General features: G+C 37.0%; 1 protein-coding gene across 5 annotated transcripts in view; it reads left to right on the top strand.

Annotated features, from left to right (window-relative positions):
• The window catches only part of ZNF510 (zinc finger protein 510), a 32,839-nt gene extending 11,063 nt beyond the window's left edge, over positions 1-21,776 (top strand). For 4 of the 5 annotated variants that reach the window (XM_064580081.1, XM_064580085.1, XM_064580086.1 and 1 more), the window contains exons 4-6: positions 14,963-15,089; positions 15,383-15,478; positions 17,676-21,776. In XM_064580081.1, the coding sequence (XP_064436151.1) occupies positions 14,963-15,089; positions 15,383-15,478; positions 17,676-19,369 (1,917 nt within the window). In that variant the 3' untranslated portion in view covers positions 19,370-21,776. The remainder of the gene's footprint in view (positions 1-14,962; positions 15,090-15,382; positions 15,479-17,675) is intronic. The other variant, XM_064580084.1, reaches the window with a different exon arrangement.
• Positions 21,777-22,335: the final 559 nt, after the last annotated feature.

Below are 22,335 nucleotides of genomic sequence, written 5' to 3'. Positions count from 1 at the left end.
CCATTTTACATTCCCACCAGCAGTGCGCAGGGATTCCAGTCACCTCACACCCTTGTCAACACTTGCTGTTTTCTGATAATGACCGTTGTAATGGATGTGAGGTCTGGCTCTTTACTTCTGACCTGTCACGAGTCAGCTTTGGTTGCCTCATTCAGGAAACTACTCTTTTCTTTCCCCTTGTCTGCCTCTGGGCTAATTTCCCCTCTTCCAAATCTGTATAGCCCCGACTTTACTTGATAGATTGACAGAAGTCACCTGATAATGTATATGTCTGTACAGTTAGACCATTATCTTCAGGGTCAGGAACTGCCATGGGTTCATTTTCATAGGCTCCATTGTAAGCCCTCAGCTTCTCCAGTTGAGATTGCTCATTACACTGTTTTTGAATAAAAGATTATTCCCTCTCTATATGGAACTGGGCCACTGAAAGAATTTGGGTTTCTATTCTTCTCGGAAAAACACCTCATTTCTCACAAGGCAGAGCCCAAGTGGTTTCTATCTTTTGTCCTAGAAACCTGTGCATACTTGTTCTGCGCATGACAAAAAGGCCTGTTCTTCTGAATGAAGGACTCTCCAAGAGGAAGTTTTCCTGATGCCCCTGTCTATGCTTTTTCTAAAATGTTGTCAATTAACCTCCTCCTCTTTAAGACCGGATCATCTCCATACTGTTTGTATGCTTGTAAGAAGGACTAAACTTCTTGTGGGCAAGCACAATCCACTTGGAGAAGATAATACATAGGAGGTGCTGGGAATAATGTGGAGATTTCTTCATACATGGGAAACAAATTATAATTAAGGGAATTAGCTGATTAATTGATCGTTTGAGTTGAATCAGCATCAGGTTTTGTAATTTGTCACGGAAAGGACAGATTGATGTTGTAGGCTTAGTTGGTCAAAGGTGGATAGTTGAAAAGGATTGTGTCAGTCCTGAAGAATGGGATTTTAATTGGTGCAGAGTAGAGGGAGGTTACTGCATTTTGAGGGAACAACACAAAGGCCTAAACAAAGCATCCAAGGTCCAGTAAAAATCTTTGCATATTACACTTTGGAATTTTTCTTAGAGAATAATAAGAGATAGAGATCAAGATAGATGTTGGAACCAGACTAGGTATATTAGTTTGCTAGGGGTGCTATAATAAAATACCACAGACTAAGTGACTTACACAACAATTTTATTTTCTTAGAGTGTGAAGGCTGAAAATCCAAAATCAGGGATTGGACACAGTTAGTTCCTTCTGAGGGCTGTGAGGGAAGAATCTGTTCCAGGCCTCTTTTCTTTGCTTATGGAGGGCTTTTTCCCTGTGTCTTCACACCATCCTCCCTCTGTACATATCTGTGTCCAGATTTCTTCTTAAAAGGACACTAGTCAGATTGGGTTAGGGCCCACCCTAACAACCTCAGTATATGCATTTTGCATCAGACAAAAGGCGTATAACACTAGAAGTCCTTGGATGCCATTGTTAAGGGTTTGGTTTCATCTGAGTTCTGACACAGAACATGGGGAAGAAATTCACACAATAAAAGCAGTTTTTAATCTGGAAGTACGAACAGAATGTGAAAACTGTGAAAGGGGTGAAGTAAGAGTCAAGATGACTCTGGAGTTTTTCTTGTCACAATGACAGAATGATGATGATCCCTGTTCCAGAAGCATATGAGAGCTGAGATTGTGCAAATTTAGTATATTTCTAAGTCGTGTGTGTGTGTGCGCACACGCACATAATCAGCCTTCTGCCTTTTTGCTAATTTTAATGGCTTTTTAATTATTAAAGAATTAATCCTTTTTCTGATGTGTGACCTGTTTTTCCCTGTTTCATCATTTGTCTTTGGACATTGTTTGCTAGACCAGGTTCTTTCATTTTTGCCAGTGACATTTTGGGAAATTTTTAACTTATGGAAAGATACAAAGGGATAATGTAATAAACATGTTCCTACCTTCCTAAATTATTAACTATAAAATATTGTTAATTTTTCTCTTGTATGCACTCTTTATTTTTTTCCTTTTATTTATTTCTTTAACTGAGCTACAGTTTTAATACTAGTGAAGTGCATTCTTAAATATGAGTGGATTTTTACATATATACACATATGTACAGATGTAATTTACCACTCAGATTAAGATGAAGAACACTTTCATCACCCCTGAAGCTTCCCTCCTTCCAATTTCTAGATAACTACTGTTCTGCTCTGCAGACAACTACTATTCTAACCTCACATGTCAGGGAAAAAAATGACTTCATTTTTGAACATCATATAAATGGAATCATATAATCTGTACTCTTTTTTAGGGGAAGGGGAGGTCTGGCTTGCTTCTCTGTACATGACATTGTTGAGATCATCAGTCTTGCTATGTTTCACTACCTTTTTATTGCTGAGGAGTATTTCATTATATGGCTGTATGATGATTTATTCTCATATTGGTGAGTTTTTCACTTTTACCATTTGAGAACTATTACAAATAAAGCTGCTGTGAACATTCCTTTGTGTCTCTTGGTAGATCTTCATTTCTCTTGGTTATACCTAGAGATAGAATGGCTGATTCATAGAATAAACGTATGTTCAGCTTTAAAAAAATCCCACAATTAGCTTTCTAAAGTGCTTGAACCAATTTATACTACCAGTGTTCTGGCTGTAACAATTCTCACCAACACTTGTTACAGTCAGACTTTTTGATCTTAGTCATCCTGGTGGCTGTTAAGTGGTCTCTCGTTGAAATTAATAGTCTGCTTTTCTGTAATAAATACTAATTTCAGTACCATTATTTGTGTTTTGGCCATGGAGATATTCTTTTATGTAAAGTACCTGCTCAGTTCTCTTAGATTCTTTGCTTTTTTATTATTGATTAGTCAGTTTTTTCTATGTTATCAATACAAGTCATTTGCCAGATGTGTATGTTGCAACTGTTTTTTGCAGTTATCTTTTTCCTAGTACTTCACTGTCATAATTACTATTGCATTACAGTAAGTCATGAAATACGGTAGTGTAAGGTCTTAAAGTTTTACTTCTTCAAAAAAATTCATTGGCTAATTTAAGTCCTTTGTGTTTTCATAGAAATTCATCAGTTTCCACAGAAAATCTGGTTGGGTAGTTTTTCAAAGTAGAGGTGAAGTCTTTGACATGTTTCATTAGAATTTATTCCTATGGGGTGCCTGGGTGGCTCAGTTGTTAAGTGTCTGCCTTCGGCTCAGGTCATGATCCCAGGGACCTGGGATCGAGCCCCACGTCGGGCTCTCTGCTCAGCAGGAAGCCTACTTCTCCCTCTCCCGCTCCCCCTGCTTGTGTTCCCTCTCTAGCTGTGTCTCTCTCTGTCAAATAAATAAATAAAATCTTTAAAAAAAAAAAGAATTTATTCCTATGTATTTGATTTATTTTGTTCTAGTATTTTTTAAGATTTTATTTATTGAGAGAGAGAGCACACATGTGGATGAGCTGGGGGAGGGGTAGAGGGAGAGGGAGAAAGAGAATCATAAGCAGACTCTGTGCTGAGCACGAAGCCTGACATGGGGCTTAATCTCACGACCCTGAGATATCTAAATCAAGAGTTGGACGTTCAACCAACTGAGCCACCCAGGCCTCCCTATTTTGATGCTGCTATAAATAATACTGTTTTTTACATTTCATTTTCTAATTTATTGTGTTTATTAAAATACAGTGGATTTTTTAATACTGATCTTATATCAAGCCATTTTGTTAAATTCACTTATTCCAGTAATTTATTTGTAGATTCTTTGGGGGTTTTTTGGGGTTTTTAAAAAAAGACTGATTTATTTATTTTAGAGAGAGAGAGAGAGCAGGAGCAGGAGAGGCAGAGGGGGAGAGGGAGAGAGAGAATCTCAAGTAGACTCCTTCTGAGCCTAACTCAGGGCTCGATCTCACAACCATGAGATCACAACCTGAGCTGAAACCAAGGGTCCAGTGCCCCCCAGATGCCCCTGTAGATCCTTTTGGGTATTAAATATGCACAATCATGTCTTTTGCAAATAAAGACATTTTTACTTATTCCTTTTCAATCTTTATATAGTTAATTTCTTTTTAAGCCTTATTCTTGTCTTTCTAGTACAAGGTTGAATACAAGTGATGATAATAGAAATCCTTTTCTTATACCTCACCTGAAGGAGAAAGTACTCAATATTTCACCATTGAGTTTGGATTTAACTATAAGATTTTTAGACACACTGTTAGAATAAGGAAGTTCTGTTTTTGGTTTCCTCAGAGTTTTTAATCATACATAGATATTATACTTTGTGAAATGCTTTTTCTACATCTAGTGAAATAATATAATTTTCTTCAATTCTATTAAAGAGGTAAATTATGTTGACCTATTTATCAATGTTTAATCTTAGATTCCTGAGATAATTCCCACCTGGTCATAAAATACTATCCTTTAATATGTCTCTGGATTCAATTTTTTTTTTTTTTTTAGATTTTATTTATTTGACAGAGACAGAGATAGCAAGAGCAGGAACACAAGCAGGGGGAGTGAGAGAAAGAAAAGCAGGCTTCCCGCCGAGCAGGGAGCCCGATGTGGGACTCGATGCCAGGACCTGGGATCGTGACCTGAGCCGAAGGCAGAGGCTTAACGACTGAGCCACCCAGGCACCCTGGATTCAATTTGTTAATATTTAGTATTTTTGAATGTGCATTAGTGGAGAGAGAATTGGCCTGAACTTTTCCTTTCATGTAATGTCTCGGTCAGGTTTTAGCATCAATATTATGCTCTCATAAAATGAGTTGGGAAGTGAGTCTTCATTTTCTGTTCTCTGGAAGAGTTTAAGATTGCTGTTATTCTTACTTAAATGTTTGGGAAAATATACCAGTAAAGCAACCTGGCTTTGGAGTTTCTTTGTAGCTGGTTTTTAATTGTAAATTCAATTTTTTTTTAAAGATTTTATTTATTTGACAGAGACACAGTGAGAGAGGGAACACAAGCAGGGGGAGTGGGAGAGGGAGAAGCAGACTCCTTGCTGAGCAGGGAGCCCGATGCAGGGCTCGATCCCAGGACCCTGGGATCATGACCTAAGCCAAAGGCAGACGTTTAATGACTGAGCCACCCAGGCTATAAATTCAATTTCTTTAATAGATATAAGAAAATCTGAATAATCCTATTTTTAGTGTCCTTTTTTTTAGTTTTATGAAGATATAATTCACATACCATACAATTCATACATTTAAAGTATACAGTTCAGTGTTGTACAGTCATCACTACAATCAATTTTAGAATATTTTCATCACCTAAAAAAACAAAACCCAAAAAAACTCTGTACCATTAGCTATCAGCCCCCTAATCCCAACATACCCCACCCAGGCCAAAAGCAACCACTAACTTTGTCACTATAGATGGGCCTAGTTTGCACATTTCAAATAAATGAAATTGTATAATATGTGGACTTTGTGACTGTTTCTTTCACTTAGCATCATGTTTTCCACGTTTCATTGTAAGGCTATACCACATTGTGTTTATCCATTCACCAACTGATGGACATTTGGGTTGTTTCTCTCTTTTGACTATTGTGAATAGTGCTGCTCTTAACGTTCAAGACATATGTACATGTATACAAGATGTGTTTTCCCTTTCCAATTTTGATGTCTTTCTTTTTCTTGCCTATTTGCTTGGGCTAGAACTTCCAGTATAATAAACAGAATTGGTTACAGCAGGCATCCTTGTCATATTTTGTTATTTTTGGAGGAAAATATCCTCTTAGCATTGTGTATGATGTTAGTATGGGTTTATCATAAGCACTTTTTTTTTCCCCAGTAAACTCTACCCCCAGCATGGGGCTCTTAAACTCACAACCCTGAGATCAAGAGTCACATGCTCTACTGACTGAGCCAGCCAGGTACCCCATAAGTACCCCATAAGTGCTTTTTATTGTGTTGAGGAAGTTCCCTTTTATTCCTAGTTTGAGTGTTGTTGTTGTTGTTGTTTTTATCATGAAAGGGTATTGGATTTTGTCAAATGCTTTTTCTGTATCAACCGAGAACATCATGTGGTTTATTTCCTTCATTCTATTACTGTAGTATGTTACATAGATGGAGTTTCATTTGGTGAGCCACCTACACATTCCTGGGATAAATCCTACTTGGTCATGGTGTATAATCATTTTAATATACTGCTATTCTGTTTGCTAGTATTTTGTTGAGTTTTGCATCTGTATTCATAAGGGATATTGATCTTTAGTCCTCTTGTGATTTCTTTGGCTTTAGTTCAAAGTAACTAGAATAAGAAGTGTTCTCTTTTCTATTTTTTTGGAAGAGTTAGAGAAGGATTTGTATTAATTCTTCTTAAACGTTTGGTAGAATTCGTCAGTGAAGCTGTCTGGTCCTAAGCTTTTCTTTATTGGGAGGTTTTTAATTACTAATTCAGTCTCCCTCTATGGATCTGTTCAGATTTTCTATTTCTTTTTAAGTCAACTTTAATAGTTTGTATGTTTCCAGGAATTTGTCCTTTCTTCTGGGTTATCTAATTTGTTGGTGTATAGTTGTTTATAGTACTCTCTGATATTTTTTTCTTTCTGTTTCTGAAATGTCAGTAGTAATGTCCCCCACTTTTATTTCTTATTTTAGTATATTTGAGTGTTGTTTTTTCTTGGTCTACCTAAAGGTTCATCAATTCTGTTGATTTTTCAAAGAACCAACTTTGTTTTGTTGATTCTATCTATTGTTTTTCTGTTCTTTATTTTGTTGTTTTTTGTTTGCTCTAATCTTTATTATTTCTTTCCTTCTGCTAGTTTTGGGTTTAGTTCACACTTTTTCTAGTTCCTTAAGGTGTACGATTAGGTTATTGAATTGAGATCTTTTTAAATGTAGGTTTTACAGCTCTAAATTTCCCTATGAGCACTGCATTAGCTGTATCTCATGAGTTTTAGTATATGTTGTGTTTTCATTTTCATTTGTCTCAAAGTGTTTTGTAATTCCCTTGTTAGTATTCTTCGATCTTTGGGGAGTTTCTTTAGAGTGTGTTGTTTCATTTTCACGTATTTTTTAACTTCCAGTTTTCCTTCTCATTGATTCCTTGTTTCATTTTATTTTGGTCATAGGAGATACTTTATATAATTTTAACCTTTAATATGTATTGAGACTTATTTTGTGGCCTAATGTATAATCTATACTGGAGAGTGTTCTGTATGTACTTAAGAATGTGTATGCGGCAAGTGTTGGCCTGAGGGTTCTTGTAGATATCTTTGTATCTGTCTTGGTCTAGTTGATATAGTATTGTTTAAGCGGCTTTTCCTGTATTGGTCTTCTATTTAGTAGTTCTATCCATTATGAAAGTGGGGCTTTAAAATCGCCAACTGTTATTGTTGAATTCTCTTTTTAATTCTGTCAGTTTTTGCTTCATGTATTTCTATTTTAGGTGTGTGTGTTTATCATTGTTATATCATCTTCATGTATTGGCACTTTTACCATTATAAAATGTCCTTATTCTCTCCTATTTTTGTCTTAAAATCTATTTTCTCTAGTCCTACTATAGACAGTGCAGGGCTTTGTCAGTTACTGCTTACATAGTATATTTTTCACCAGTCTTACTTTCAAGCTATTGTGTCTTTAAATGTAAAGTATGTCTAGCAGACAGGATACAATTGGATGTTTTGTTTTTTTTCTTAATCCATTCTGCCAGTCTCTGTCTTTTAAGTTTTTAAAAAAGCTACTAACATTTAATGTGCTTACTGATAAGTAGCATGTATGTCTTCCATTTAGACCTTTCTTTTCAGTATGTAATAAGTCCTTTTTGTTTTTCTACTTCACTATTACTTTTTTGTTGAATTAATATTTCCTAGTGTACCATTATAATTACCTTGTGCCTTTACTACATTTTTTTTTATTTTATTATCTTAGTCACCATACAATACATCATTATTTTTTAATATAGTGATCCATGATTCATTGTTTTCTATTAGTGGTTACCTTGTTGATTACCTTTAACATCTTAACTATGACAGTCTTGGTCAGATGAATCAACTTAATTTCAAGAATATTCTAAAATTTTCCTCCTCTATAGTTCCATCCCCTTCTGCTTTGTGCTGTTATTTAAATCACGTTTATACATTGTGTGAGATTTCTAATTACTGCTTTATGCAGTTTTCTTGAAATCATAGGAGAAAAATAAATACAAAAAACACACTTATAGTGCCTTTTGTATATTCACCTGTGTAGTAACTTTTACCTACATAGTTTTCTTTATTCTAATGGACTCGAGTTATCATCTAATGTATTCTCATTACAACCTGAATGACTTCTCTGTTAATATTTCTTATATGGCAGATTTTCCCAGTCCTTGTTTATTTGGGAATGTCATGATTTCTTCTTCACTGTTGCTGAATGTTGAAGTCTTTTTTTTTTTATTTTAATTTTTTTTAATTAACATATAATATATTATTTGTTTCAGGGGTACAGCTCTGTGAATCATCAGTCTTACACAATTCACAGCGTTCACCATAGTACTTACCCTCCCCAGTGTCCAATCACCCAGCCACCCCATCCCTCCCCTCCCACTCCACTCCAGCAACCCTCAGTTTGTTCCCTGAGATTAAGAGTTTCTTACAGTTTGTCTCCTGCTCTGGTTTCGTCTTGTTTCATTTTTCCCTCCCTTCCCCTATGAGCCTCTGTCTTGTTTCTCAAATTCCTCATATCAGTGAGATCATATGATACTTCTATTTCTCTGATTGACTTATTTTGCTAAGAATAACACCCTCTAGTTCCATCAACATTGTTGCAAAAGGCAAGATTTCTTTTTTTTTTTGATGGCTGTGTAATATTCCATTGTATATATATATACACCACATCTTCTTCATCCACTCATCTGTTGATGGACATCTAGGCTCTTTCCATAGTTTGGCTATTGTGGACATTGCTGCTATAAACATTGGGGTGCAGGTGCCCCTTCAGATCACTACATTTGTATCTTTGGGGTAAATACCCAGTAGTGCAATTGCTGGGTCGTAGGGTAGCTCTGTTTTCAACTTTCTGAGGAACCTCCATACTGTTTTCCAGAGTGGCTGCACCAGTTTGCATTCCCACCAACAATGTAGGAGGGTTTTGCTTTCTCCACATCCTCGCCAACATCTGTCGTTTCCTGACTTGTTCATTTTAGCCATTCTGACTGGTGTGAGGTGGTATCTCATTGAGGTTTTGATTTGAATTTCCCTGATGCCGAGTGATGTTGAGCACTTTTTCATGTGTGTCTCGGCCATTTGGATGTCTTCTTTGGAGAAATGTCTGTTCATGTCTTCTGCCCATTTCTTGATTGGATTATTTGTTCTTTGGGTGTTGAGTTTGAGACGTTCATTATAGATTTTGGATACTAGCCCTTTATCTGAATTGTCATTTGCAAATATCTTCTCCCATTCTGTCGGTTGTCTTTTGGTTTTGTTACTGTTTCCTTTGCTGTGCAAAAGGTTTTTATCTTGATGAAGTCCCAATAGTTCATTTTTGCCCTTGCTTCCCTTGCCTTTGGTGATGAGTCTAGGAAGAAGTTGCTGCGGTTGAGGTCGAAGAGGTTGCTGCCTGTGTTCTCCTTTAGGATTTTGATGGACTCCTGTCTCACATTGAGGTCTTTCAGCCATTTGGAGTCTATTTTTGTGTGTGGTGTAAGGAAATGGTCCAGTTTCATTTTTCTGCATGTGGCTGTCCAGTTTTCCCCACACCATTTGTTGAAGAGACTGTCTTTTTTCCATTGGACATTCTTTCCTGCTTTGTTGAAGATGAGTTGACCATAGAGTTGAGGGTCCATTTCTGGGCTCTCTATTCTGTTCCATTGGTCTATGTGTCTGTTTTTGTGCCAGTACCATGCTGTCTTGATGATGACAGCTTTGTAATAGAGCTGGAAGTCTGGTATTGTGATGCCACTGGCTTTGCTTTTCGTTTTCAACCGTCCTCTGGCTATTCGGGGTCTTTTCTGGTTCCATACAAATTTTAGGATGATTTGTTCCATTTCTTTGAAAAAAGTGTATGGTATTTTGATTAGGGATTGCATTAAAGGTGTAGATTGCTCTAAGTAGCATAGACATGTTCACAATATTTGTTCTTCCAATCTGTGAGCATGGAACGTTTTTTCATTTCCTTGTGTCTTCCTCAATTTCTTTCATGAGTATTCTATAGTTTTCTGAGTACAGATCCTTTGCCTCTTTGGTTAGATTTATTCCTAGGTATCTTATGGTTTTGGGTGCAATTGTAAATGGGATCGACTCCTTAATTTCTCTTTGTTCTGTCTTGGTGGTGGTGTATAGGAATGCCACTGATTTCTGTGCATTGATTTTATATCCTGCCACTTGACTGAATTCCTGTATGAGTTCTAGCAGTTGTGGGGTGGAGTCTTTTGGATTTTCCACATAAAGTATCATATCATCAGTGAGTGAGAGTTTGACTTCTTCTTTGCCATGAAATGTTGAAGTCTTGATTGATAGGCCTTCCTTTCAGCATTTTAAATATGTCATATCACTGCTTTTTGATCTCCCTGGTTCCTGAAGACAAATCGACTGTTAGCTTTATTTGGGAGCCTTTAGAAGTGATAAGTCACTTCCCTTTTGCTGCTTCAAGATTCATTCTGTTTTTCTGCCCCTTCTGCTCTCTCCTCCTCCTCCTCCTCTCCTGTGGATATTGCTGTATTTGGATGTTGGATTGTATCCCACAGGTCACTGAGGCTTTTTGTTCATTTTCCCTATTTTTACTTTCTATCCTCAGATTATATCATCTCACTAGGTCTGTATTCAAATTTGGCTCATTCTCCTGCATGTTCAGATCTGCTATTGAGACCTCTAGGGAATTTTTCACTTCAATTATTGTACTTTCATATTTCAAATTTCAAATTTTCAAATTCCAGAATTTCAGAATTTCAGTTTGCTTTTTCATCGGATATGTATTATTTCTAATTCTTTATTCAGTGAGAATGTGTTCCCATACTTTATTTTGCTTCTTTAGATATGGTTTTCTTTAGTTATTTGTATGTATTTAGAACAGTTTATTGAAAGTCTTTGTCTAGGGGTGCCTGGGTGACTCAGTTGGTTAAGTAGTCTGCCTTCAGCTCAGGTCATGATCCCAGGGTCCTGGTATGGAGCCCTGCATCAGGTTCCCTCCTCATTTGGGAGTCTGCTTCTCCCTCTCCCTCTCCCCCCCCCACCCCCCCACCCCCGCACTCGTGCTGTCTCTCTCAAATAAATAAAGAAAATCCTTTTTGGGGAGCCTGGGTGGCTCAGTTGTTTGAGCGACTGCCTTCGGCTCAGTTCATGATCCTGGAGTCCCGGGATCGAGTCCCGCATCAGGCTCCCTGCTTGGCGGGGAGTCTGCTTCTCCCTCTGACTCTCCCCCTCTCATGCTCTCTCTCTATCACTATCTCTCTCAATAAATAAATAAAAATCTTTAAAAAAAAAAGTCCTTTTTTAAAAAAGTCTTTGTCTAGTAAGTCCAATGTCTGGACTTCCTCAGAGACAGTTTCTACACAGTTTCATACATAGTTTTGGGTTTGTTTGTTTTTCCTGTGTATGAGCCGTATTTTTTCATTTATTTGTATGTCTTAAATTTTTGTTAAAAACTTGACATTTAAAATAAAAGGTGTCAGTTTATCATCAGAATACCACTCCACCACAGCTGTCATTTGTTTAGTGACTCTTTTGAACGGATTCTGTACAACCTGTATTCTTTGTCATGTGTGGCCACTGAAGTCTCCACTCCATTAGCTAAATAGCCAGCTAATAATTGGACAATGATTTCCTTAAGTACTTGTAACCAGTAAGGCTCCAATCTTTGCCAAGATGCTCTATGTATATGTTGGATGTTTGATTGTGTCCCACAGTTCAACAGTTAGCCTGGCATTTTACTACCTTGCGTTCACCTTCACTTTTCTTTCACAAAGCCTCAAGGTTAATGAGAGCCCAGTTTAGTACTTTCTCAGATGTTTCCTGAATGTGCACATAGTCCAGGGCATGTGTGCCACCTTCTAGATTCCCAGAGAGATGTCTGAGCTTTTTAAAGTCCCTTCTGTTTATATCATGCTCCAACTTTTCCTTTTAAGCTTTTTAATTACATTGTTGTTTCCTTTAATTGTTACAAACTGCCTGAGGTAGCCATGATGGTAAAGAATATCCCATGGGTTTTTCTTTCTTAACTAATGTCATGCCCCCAGAGAAAATGCTATTTGCAGTTGGTGAACTTTGAGTTAGATCAAATGAAGACCGTTTTATGAATGGGATGTTCCACGGAACTACCAGACAGGTCAAATAATGACAAATCTCTGGGGCTTATCTTCCAGTTTAACCTCAGTTTTAGGCACTAAGAATTTGCATCTCACCATTTAGATATTTTCTTCCCTAGGAGAGACAGGGCAGATGGGTCTGGGTAGCATTTTGGTAGTGTCTGCTACTGCTGTCCCCTTACTGGAAGGGATGCCACCCATGGCCTCAAGTTATTTGTTTTATTGACCTTTCCCAAAATAAGTGATACAGATCTGAGTGATTTAAGCAGTGACTTTTCTTCCCCTACACTAGCTAGTACCACCTGCGGCAGGAAGGGATTTCCCCCAAATTCTCCCCCAATCCTTTCTGTGAACAGACTGGGTTCCTGGAGAAAATGTCACAAAAAGGTAGAAATCACACTATATCTGTGACATACACCACCTCCTCAGGGACTTCACACACTAACATTTGTGCACATGTGGCCTTTAGCAGGTTGTTAAAATTTTTCTAGTTTTATCTTTCTGTCATCTTAATGAAGTTTGGTAGCCTATGGTCCAGTAAGCAAACAAGTGGGTCCTGATTCTCCCTAGATGCCTATCTTTTTCCTGATTTCAAATTATTTGTTAAGCAATTTCATTTCTCTGATGAATTAAAAAAAAGACCTTAATTTTCAATCTGTCTAGCTTTGTTCTTGTAAGGATGTTAGTATTGCTCTTTTCAGCTCTCTACACCTCTGAGCTAAAATCCAAAGCCACACTGTATGTTTGTAATCTTTTCTAATTTGGTGAGACTTACTGTCTTTATTTTTAACATGCAAAATGCACTAGAAAATAATTTGTTATGATTATGTTATCCTATATGTTTCAGTTACTCAAATTGATTATTTATGTCATTTAAACCTTCTGTATCAGTGGTCAGCAAACTTCATCTATAAATGTCAGGTCGTAGGCTTTGTGGGAGATATGGTCTCTTTGGAAATACCGAACTCTACAGTGGTAGTGCTGTAGAAGCCCTGGGTGATACATAAACAAATGAACGCGACTGTGTTCCAGTAAAATCTTACCTACAAAACAAAACAAACGAACAAAAAACGGCAGGCCAGATTTTCTCTCTTGACTGTTGCTGACCCCTTTCTAAATCTCTATTAGTTTTTTTCAGTCAGCTTGCCCTGTGAGTTGAGAGTTGTGTTAAAATTACTTATAATTTTATAAAACTAATTATAGTTGTGGATCCATCTATCTCATTTTCTATCAACTTTTGTTACATATAGTTGATTCTCACTATTCACATGGTTATTTTCTATAAAATCACCGTGAACATTAAATTAGCAAATACTGAGTCATTGCTCCTAGGGGAAATACAGTGTTGAGTTCCTTTGAGTTTCTAGTCAAAACATTTTGGTCTACCATTCAATACACAACCTTGTTTTATGTGTGTTTCTGTTTAAAAATACTTTATTTAATATATTGTTTCATGAACAAGAACTAACAGCCAACAGCACCAGGAACACTAGACAGCATTTCTCATTACACAGGTGGGGGAACACAAGAAAAATCACAAAAATGCAAAGAATGTGCTAAGTAGTCTGCAAAAAGAACATTTGGCAAAGCATTATCTTGTTCAGCTCCAGCTGGAAAATGTGTTGGACACTCATATCTTTTACCTTTCTGCGAGTGTCCATAAATACTGCAAAATCATGAGTATTTTTTTTTAAAGATTTTATTTATTTATTTGATAGAGAGAGACAGAGCGAGAGAGGGAACACAAGCAGGGGGAATGGGAGAGGGAGAAGCAGGCTTCCCGCAGAGCAGTGAGCCCGATGTGGGGCTTGATCCCAGGACCCCGGGATCATGACCTGAGCTGAAGGCAGACGCCTAATGACTGAGCCACCCAGGCGCCCCAAAATCATGAGTATTTAAGTTAGAAGTATATTTTAGTGAGGTGAATTTGCAGATATAGAATCTGTGAATAATGAGAATTGACTATTTGCAAGCTAGGTTTTCAAATGCACACCAATTTATGTTTTTTATGTTTTCTGTTAAAAGGATCATAAATAGTTACTATGTTTTGTCATACTTTCTTACCTTGATTGTTTTTATGTTAATATAACCAACTTTCTTTTGGCTCATAATTATGTATATTTTTTTCTGTCCTGTTATTTTCAATCTACATATATCCCTCTCTCTTAACTGTGGTTTCTTTGTTGTTTTTATGCTGTTAGTCTTTCTTTTAATTGATTGGTTAGTCCAAAAGTTGGCAAATTTTGTCTGTAATGGATCAGATAGTAAATGTTTTCAGTTTTGATAGTTATAAGGTCTGATAGAATTACTAGGCTATGCTGTTACAGCACGAAACCTACAATGAACAATACAGAATGATTGGGTATGTGTGATTATGTTGCAGGAAAACTTTTATTTATTAAAAAAGTGTCAAGCTAGATTTGGCCACAGGTAATAATTTGCTGACTCCTACCCTCGAATATGTCTAGGGTAGTATATTGGGGTGTTGGATAAAAATTGTAAGAAATTTATCATTTTTGCTTAAAAAATTTTTTTAAACAAAGTTTAATATATTTAAAATATGTGCATGGAACTCATAAGTACATAAAAATAAAGTTATAAGTATTTTTATTCATTGAATACTTCCAAAATATAAGTTAAAGTTAGATTCAAAATATGCATCCTTTGTATACATTTGTTTTCAATTCTTTACAGTAAACCTAAGAATTGTTTTTAGGGGTATTTTCTATGTCACCTAATTCTGAACCCTTCAGATTGAGCAGAAATGTCCTGTTGCAGGCATCAGTGTCATTCAAGGACGTGACTGTGGAGTTCACCCAGGAGGAGTGGCGGCAGATGGGTCCTATTCAGAGGACCCTGTATAGAGATGTGATGCTGGAGAACTACAACAACCTAGTCTCAGTGGGTGAGCATATAAGTATAACTTACCCTCATCACAGCACATAGAAGGCATTTCCTTTTTATGCACTGATACAGATGAATATTTTATTTAGACTTTAATGTTACTGAGGTATTTCATTCAGAAGTATAAAATTAACTAAGCCCTTTTGAGGAATAAAAGAAGTGTTTTGTCAACTCCCCATGATAAGTTCAAATCAGGATCTTCAGGGTGCTGCTTCTGAAGCTGTATCTTTTTACGCTTTAGAAACTAAAAAGCTCATCATCCATCCTAAATACTCCATTGTTCCCTGTTTACAGGGAACTGCATTTTCAAACCAGCAGTAATCTTCAAGTTGGAGCAAGGAGAGGAGCCTTGGTTCTTAGAGGAAGAAATCTCAAACCAGAGCCACCGAGGTGAGTTCCTGAGCACTAGCAGACAGAATTCTCTTGGGATATTTAAGACTCCAGAAGGTCAGTTTGGCATTAAACACCTTTGTATTTCAAGACTTTCCTTTTAAGCTCAAAGGCAAAAAAAGCACCAATCAAAAGAAAAATGATTAATAAACTTGACTACATTAAAATTGAGAACTTTGTTTATAAAAGATACTGTTAAAAGGATGAGAAGACAAGCCATAGAGAAGCAGAATATGTATATAATACAAGTAACCTAGAAAGGATAAGTACTCTGAAAATGTAAAAACTTCCACTAGTCAGCGTAGGAAGAGGTGGCAACCCAATTGAAAAATAAGCAAAAGACTGAACAGGAACTTTTAAATGGCCATTAAATCTTTGCAAATATGTTCAATCTCTCATTAGCTTTCACGGAATGCAAAATAAAATACAAAGTGAGATGAGAACACATGGTATGATGTGACATTAACAAATTTGGCAAAGCCAAGTCCTGATGAGGATGTGAAATATTAAAGAATCTTACTTACTGATGGAAAATGTAAGCTGGTAAAACCACTGTATAATCAGGAGGATGTTACCAAGTCAGGTTAAAGTTTTACATAATTTGCAACCAAGGAATTCATTTCCTAACTACATACCCTACAGAAAGGCATGATTATATTCCCTAGGATAAATAAAACAATATTTACTTATGGCAATATTGTTTGTTTTTGTTAAAAATTGGGCTCATCAGGAGTAGAATGAAGAAAGCATTATATTCCTCAAGGGATAATTAGTTACATTAATCTTAAGCAAACGAAACCAAACAATATAAATATACATGTGTGGTTACATTTATGTAAATGTCAGAAATGCAAAACTCAATTACATTTTTAGGAATTCATATATTGGTGATAAAACCACACAAAGAAAATCAAGGAAACAATTACATAAATATTAACTCTTAAGCATGAAGTTAGAGATAAGTAGGGATGTTTGCAGAGCCATTTTTGTGTTCTATTTCTTGATATATATATTTTTTTAATTCAAGTTAGTTAACATACAGTGTAGTATTGATTTCAGGTTGACATGGTTTCTAATTATACTAGTGTTCACTCTGTACTGTTAAACTGTACATAAAAGTTTTATGCAGATATAAATTATGTTTCATAGTTAAGAGAGTGAAGAGATGAACCAAAAATAGCGGATGGTATTTACAACTCATTAAAACCCTCAAAGGATAGCCATCTAGAATGCATAAATGATTTGGACCTTTCTTAAGTGCCATCTTTGCAACAAGGCCTTCCATGATACCCCATTTAAAATAACACCCCTTGGGGCACCTCACTGGCTCAGTCGGTAGAGCATGCAACTCTTGATCTCAAGGTCATGAGTTCAAGCCCCACATTGGGCATAGAGCTTACATACATACATGCATACATAAAATACATATGTACATATTTTATACATATCAAATTGAAATGTGAAAATTTAGGATGAAGTGATCAAGTTCACTTACCATTCAATTTTGATAAAAAAAAGTACTACAGCAGGAATTGAGCAGTGAATCTAATTTAGTTGCAAGAATAGATTTTCCTTTTTCAGTTTTACATTTGTTTGTATTTCTGTGACTTACAGATATAAGGTGGGTTAGGTCCTGAGCTATAAACTTCTTCATTTAATCATGAGGAAAGTTGTACTATCAATTTTGATTTGATATTGAAGAATTGAATGGAAATGAATATCAGCTTGGAAATAGTGGACTCTTGAGGATTCTATCAGTATAGCCTAGATAGTGTAGGACTATAATATATTTCGTCAAAGCAAACTCTTCCCCTGTTGGGCCTAGTCCATCAGTGTTCATTATCTCCTAATTCTTTTATTACTGTACTTAAGTTTATATAGTCCCATTGTGTTTATCCCATTATCTGGTTTTCCTGTTCCCTAAAATAACCACTCCTATAAAAGTCTCATTTCTATTCTTTCTCCACCCCAGTAGGAAAATGCAGTTTATCACAATCCAAATACAGATATGTATTTATTACCAGTTTCCTCTCTCATTTTCACTATATCAATATTATTTTTAAAGGAGGGTGAGGATACATACACATAAATTATTTAATCTTGGAAAACCAAAAAATGAATGCAATATAGGCTATATATTTCCCATCCATAAGAAATGTAAGGTTCATAAGATGTTTTCAATTTATCTCTGTTTTAGAAGATTACAGAGATGATGACCTGATGAAGAGGAACAAGAAAATCCAAGATAAACACTTGCAGGAAATAATATTCATCGATAATAAACCATTGACTGGAGAGGAAGAAGTTTTGGGAAAACAGTTTAATCTGCACATAGCTCCTGTTTCAACAAAAATATCCTGTAAATATGACTCATGGGGAGTAAATTTGCAAAATATTTCCCAACTTATTAATAATAGACCCTATCCAACAAAAAAACCAAATTGCTATAGTGTATGTGAAAATTTGTCTTTCAAAATTAAGTTTGAGAGAACTCATACTGGAGAGGAGTTTCATGAATATAATAAAAATGGGAACGCTCTCGGTTATAAGGAAAATCTTCCTAAGAATCAAAAATGTCAAACTTTGGAGCAAGCTTTTAAATATGATGAAATTGGAAAAGCCTTCTATGGTGAGGCTGCTTGTGTTACATGTAAGAGTCTTCACACAAGAGAAAAATCCTATAAAGATGATGAATTTAGGGGAAAAAGTGAAAAAACAACTATCTTTGACTATAAAAGAACTGGGGTAGGGGAGAAACATTCTCCTCTTAACCAATGTGGGAAATCCTTCTGCGGGAAATCAGCTGTCAAGGAATACAATAAGTTTAACATGCCTGTGAAACAGAATGAATGTAATGCAAGTGGAAATAATTTCAACAGGAAGTCACACCTCACTCAGCTTCAGAGAATTGTCACGGAAGAGAACCCAGTGGTATGTAATGATAGAACACAAACTGGGGATAAGTCCTTCGAATATCATGAAAACAGGAAATCCTGCCAGATGTCAGCCCACAAAGTACGCCAGAAAACTCACTCTGAGATAAAAGCCTATAAATGTAATGAATGTGGTAAATCCTTCTTTCAAAAAGGACATCTCATTCAGCATCAGAGAACTCACACTGGAGAGAAACCATTTGAATGTAATGAATGTGGAAAAACATTCTCCCAGAAGTCACACCTCAGTACACATTGGAGAATTCACACAGCAGAGAAACCCTATAACTGTAATGAATGTGGGAAAACATTTGTCCAGAAGTCAACCCTCAGGGGACATCAGAGAATTCATACAGGAGAGAAACCCTATAAATGTAGTGAATGTGGGAAAACTTTTGTTCAAAAGTCAACCCTCAGAGATCATCATAGAATTCACACAGGGGAGAAATCCTTTCAGTGTAATGAATGTGGGAAAACTTTTGGTCAGAAGTCAAACCTCAGGATACATCAGAGAACTCACAATGGTGAGAAAACATATCAATGTAATGAATGTGAAAAATCCTTCTGGCGAAAAGACCATCTCATTCAACATCAGAAAACACACACAGGAGAGAAACCATTTAAATGTAGTGAGTGTGGGAAAACTTTTGCCCGGACATCAACCCTTAGAGTGCATCAGAGGATTCATACTGGGGAGAAACCATTTAAATGTAATGAATGTGGGAAGAAATTTGTCCGGAAGGCAATCCTTAGTGATCATCTGAGAATTCATACAGGGGAGAAACCTTTTCAGTGTAACAAATGTGGGAAAACTTTTGGCCAGAAATCAAATCTCAGAATACATCAGAGAATTCACAGTGGGGAGAAATCTTATGAATGTAATGAATTTGGGAAATTGTATAAGAAGTCAACTCTAAATGTTTGCCAGAGAATTCAGGGAGGGGGAAAACCCTATTGATATTATAACTATGGAAAATCCTTATGGCTGAAAAACCAAGCCATTTGACTGCAGTAAACCCACACAGGAGAAAACCATATAAATATGAATGTAGGCAGAATTTTATCCAAAAAGCAACCCTGAAAGTATATCAGAGAATACACATGAGCTAATATTTCTTTCAAGGTACTATGGAAAGCCCTTTTGAATGAAGCCATGCCCTTTAGATAACTCACACAAAATTTCCTGGTCTCCCTTTCCTCTGAGTAGGTCTTTGGGACTGTGGATGCTCATATTTTATGCCACATCCATTTGTGACAAAACACCTCGCTGACAAACTACTAGGGTGCTATCAGGATAAAATGGAGATGACCCAGGACAACCTTGAATATCATGCTTTAACATGGCACAGCTTTTACAAGGGTGCCTGAAATATGTGGAACAAAATTCTCATTCACATCTTTACCTTTTGAACATTTTGGGATCAAGCAGTGATCTTGTATTCTGTTGAGCTCTTGCATGTTTAGGTCTGTTTCCTTTGGAATATAATTTAGCCATCCCTCTACTGGGGAGGTAGAAAGCTATTATGTAAGCCAGCCTTACATCAGTCAGTGGGTACAGCATTTATTAAAGAGTTGGTGTTGTGAGGAATTCCTCAAAGATCATCAGAGAATTCATTTAAAAAAAATCTTTCAATGTACTGAAATAGATGATACCACCTGTTCCAGGGCTTTCGATGAACCTAAAAGATTGGAAGATTTTTGGTTGAAATGTAAAGCAAATGCTTCTTTAATGTCATGAAGCCACTCTCCCTTCACACTTTGTTGTACCTTCATATACCCCAACATCAGCTGTTTCAGGGGAAAGAAATCTTCCTGTCTCCAGTGGGGACCCATGGCCATTGGCACCCACCCAAGTTTTCTAGGGAACGTTGAGGGAGGAAAAGGGTTCAAACTTTTATGGCTTTATGGGATACAGGTGCCCAAGTCAACATCTTATCACTTTACATGGAGGTAGGGAGTATCTAGATATAGAAAATGTTGTTAGGGCAAGGGTTACAGTAGGCAAGGGAAATGAATGTGACCCTGTGAATAAATGGGGCTCTTTTGGCCAGTGCAGTATACTGTGGCTACTTCTAAATCTGAAAGTGTAGTAGGAATGTGTTACATGCTATACTTCCCCTTCCAATAATTCAGTTCTCCCAGTCAGGAAGAGTTGTGTGTAAAGAAAATACCTTTGAGGTCCCACAACCCTTAATGACCACTTTGCGCTTCAGTCTCTGTAACTAGTCATTCTGTTGATTGGAATTTCTGGCAAAAGGAGATGCCCTTGGGGTGGGGGAGCAGGGTGGTTCGACTTGATACCCTAAAAAGGCTACCAAGTATACGCCTTTTGTAAAGCAGCTCTTAGCTTACTCTTGGGCTCCGCTGGCTAACAAGATACGGACACAAGCCTCAGGTGTAGAATGCACATGGTGTATTTAAGAATACAGCTGTCCTGGTCCTAGCAGTATCTCAGCTATGTATCAGATTGTATTAGCTGTCCCTTACAGAGGAAACTTACCCCCACTCTGCTGCCTGAAGCAAAGGTGCTGGCTCAGTAGGGCCCTCGATTCATAGAAGTCACTCTAATTGGGCCTGGTTCACTGACAGGCTAGTGGGAATCACTGGATACTGACTATTCAATCTCAGTGCCATTATGCAGACCCAAAAATTGATGGGGCTCAACACTGGCAGATACTCCATTTGAAACTTGCGGCGTTTTAATTGACTCTGGTTCTTACTGTGCCCAGCTTTTTGACACACTGGTAGTAAAACTGCAGGCTGACAAAAGCACTCCTCTTTGGTGCTGTGAACTGTGGGGGGAAAGTCAGCTGCTAAGCACATCTGAGTTGTTAAACTAGATGCCCTTGGTGAGTGAGTATTCTATGATAATACTGACTGGAATCAAGCTGCTGAGCAAGCCTTCGCTATCCTGATTGCCAACATTGCTACCTGGATCCATCATCATACTGACAGAGCAAAATATTCACCATCTTAACTGCATACAAAGTAAAAGTCTATATATCCAGTGCTTCCTTTGATGTCATTTGACCTAAGTATCTACATTTTTTCCCTTCTGTATTAATATCCAATTCCACATACCATTTGATAAATCACCCCTTTCCTACTGATTTTAAACATGTTCATATACTGAATTATCATTCGTAAAGATATTGCACAAGACTGCTCATGACCCATTCCCTACATTCTGTTAGCAACATAGCCTCCTTTTGGGATCAGGCCTAGCCTAAACCTCATATGAGCCAAAATACTCAATCCTCCTAGCCTGATTGTTAATTTTTCACTGAAGAGTGTTTCAATCAGGAAAACGAGAATAACCTCCTAGGACTTTGGAAATGGAGCATCACACACTAGAGCTGCCAACACCCTTGCCAAGATGCATCTGCAAAAAAGAAGATAATAACTAGTTAGTGCTGTATTCCCTGAAAATAATCAAGAGGTTACTGTTTGTTTTTATAATAGGTAGTATATTATATACATATATTTTTTAAGATTTTATTTATTTGACACAGAGAAAACCAGAGAAGGAACACAAGCAGGGGGGAATGGGAGAGGGAGAAGCAGACTCCCCCTGAGCAGGGAGCCCGATGTGGGGCTTGATCCCAGGACCCTGGGATCATGACTTGAGCCGAAGTTAGACACTTAATGACTAAGCCACCCAGGTGCCCCATCTTTCATTCTTAAAACTTTTTCTCAGTTTCTTAATATATTTGAATCCTCTTCCTCATACCCCTTTGTATATATAATCTTTTAGAGTTATGATTGGGTTTGCTAATAAGTTCAAGATCATCTATCCACTAGAATGAATAAATTCACCCAGGTAGTCTGAGTCATTCATTGGCAGTCGAGGTGACAAAGTCCCATGGTTGGGCACTTAGGCTTTATCTGCTGTCCCCTTGCTGGGGTAGGCCCACAGAACACCTC

The sequence above is a fragment of the Mirounga angustirostris genome, unplaced genomic scaffold (assembly GCF_029215605.1).
Source record: "Mirounga angustirostris isolate CCGP_5_RB_7025 unplaced genomic scaffold, mMirAng1.0.hap1 SCAF_15, whole genome shotgun sequence".
NCBI classification, from domain to species: Eukaryota; Metazoa; Chordata; class Mammalia; order Carnivora; family Phocidae; genus Mirounga; species Mirounga angustirostris.
Note: the sequence above shows the minus strand (reverse complement) of the source record. Positions and strands in the feature narration are given on the sequence as shown.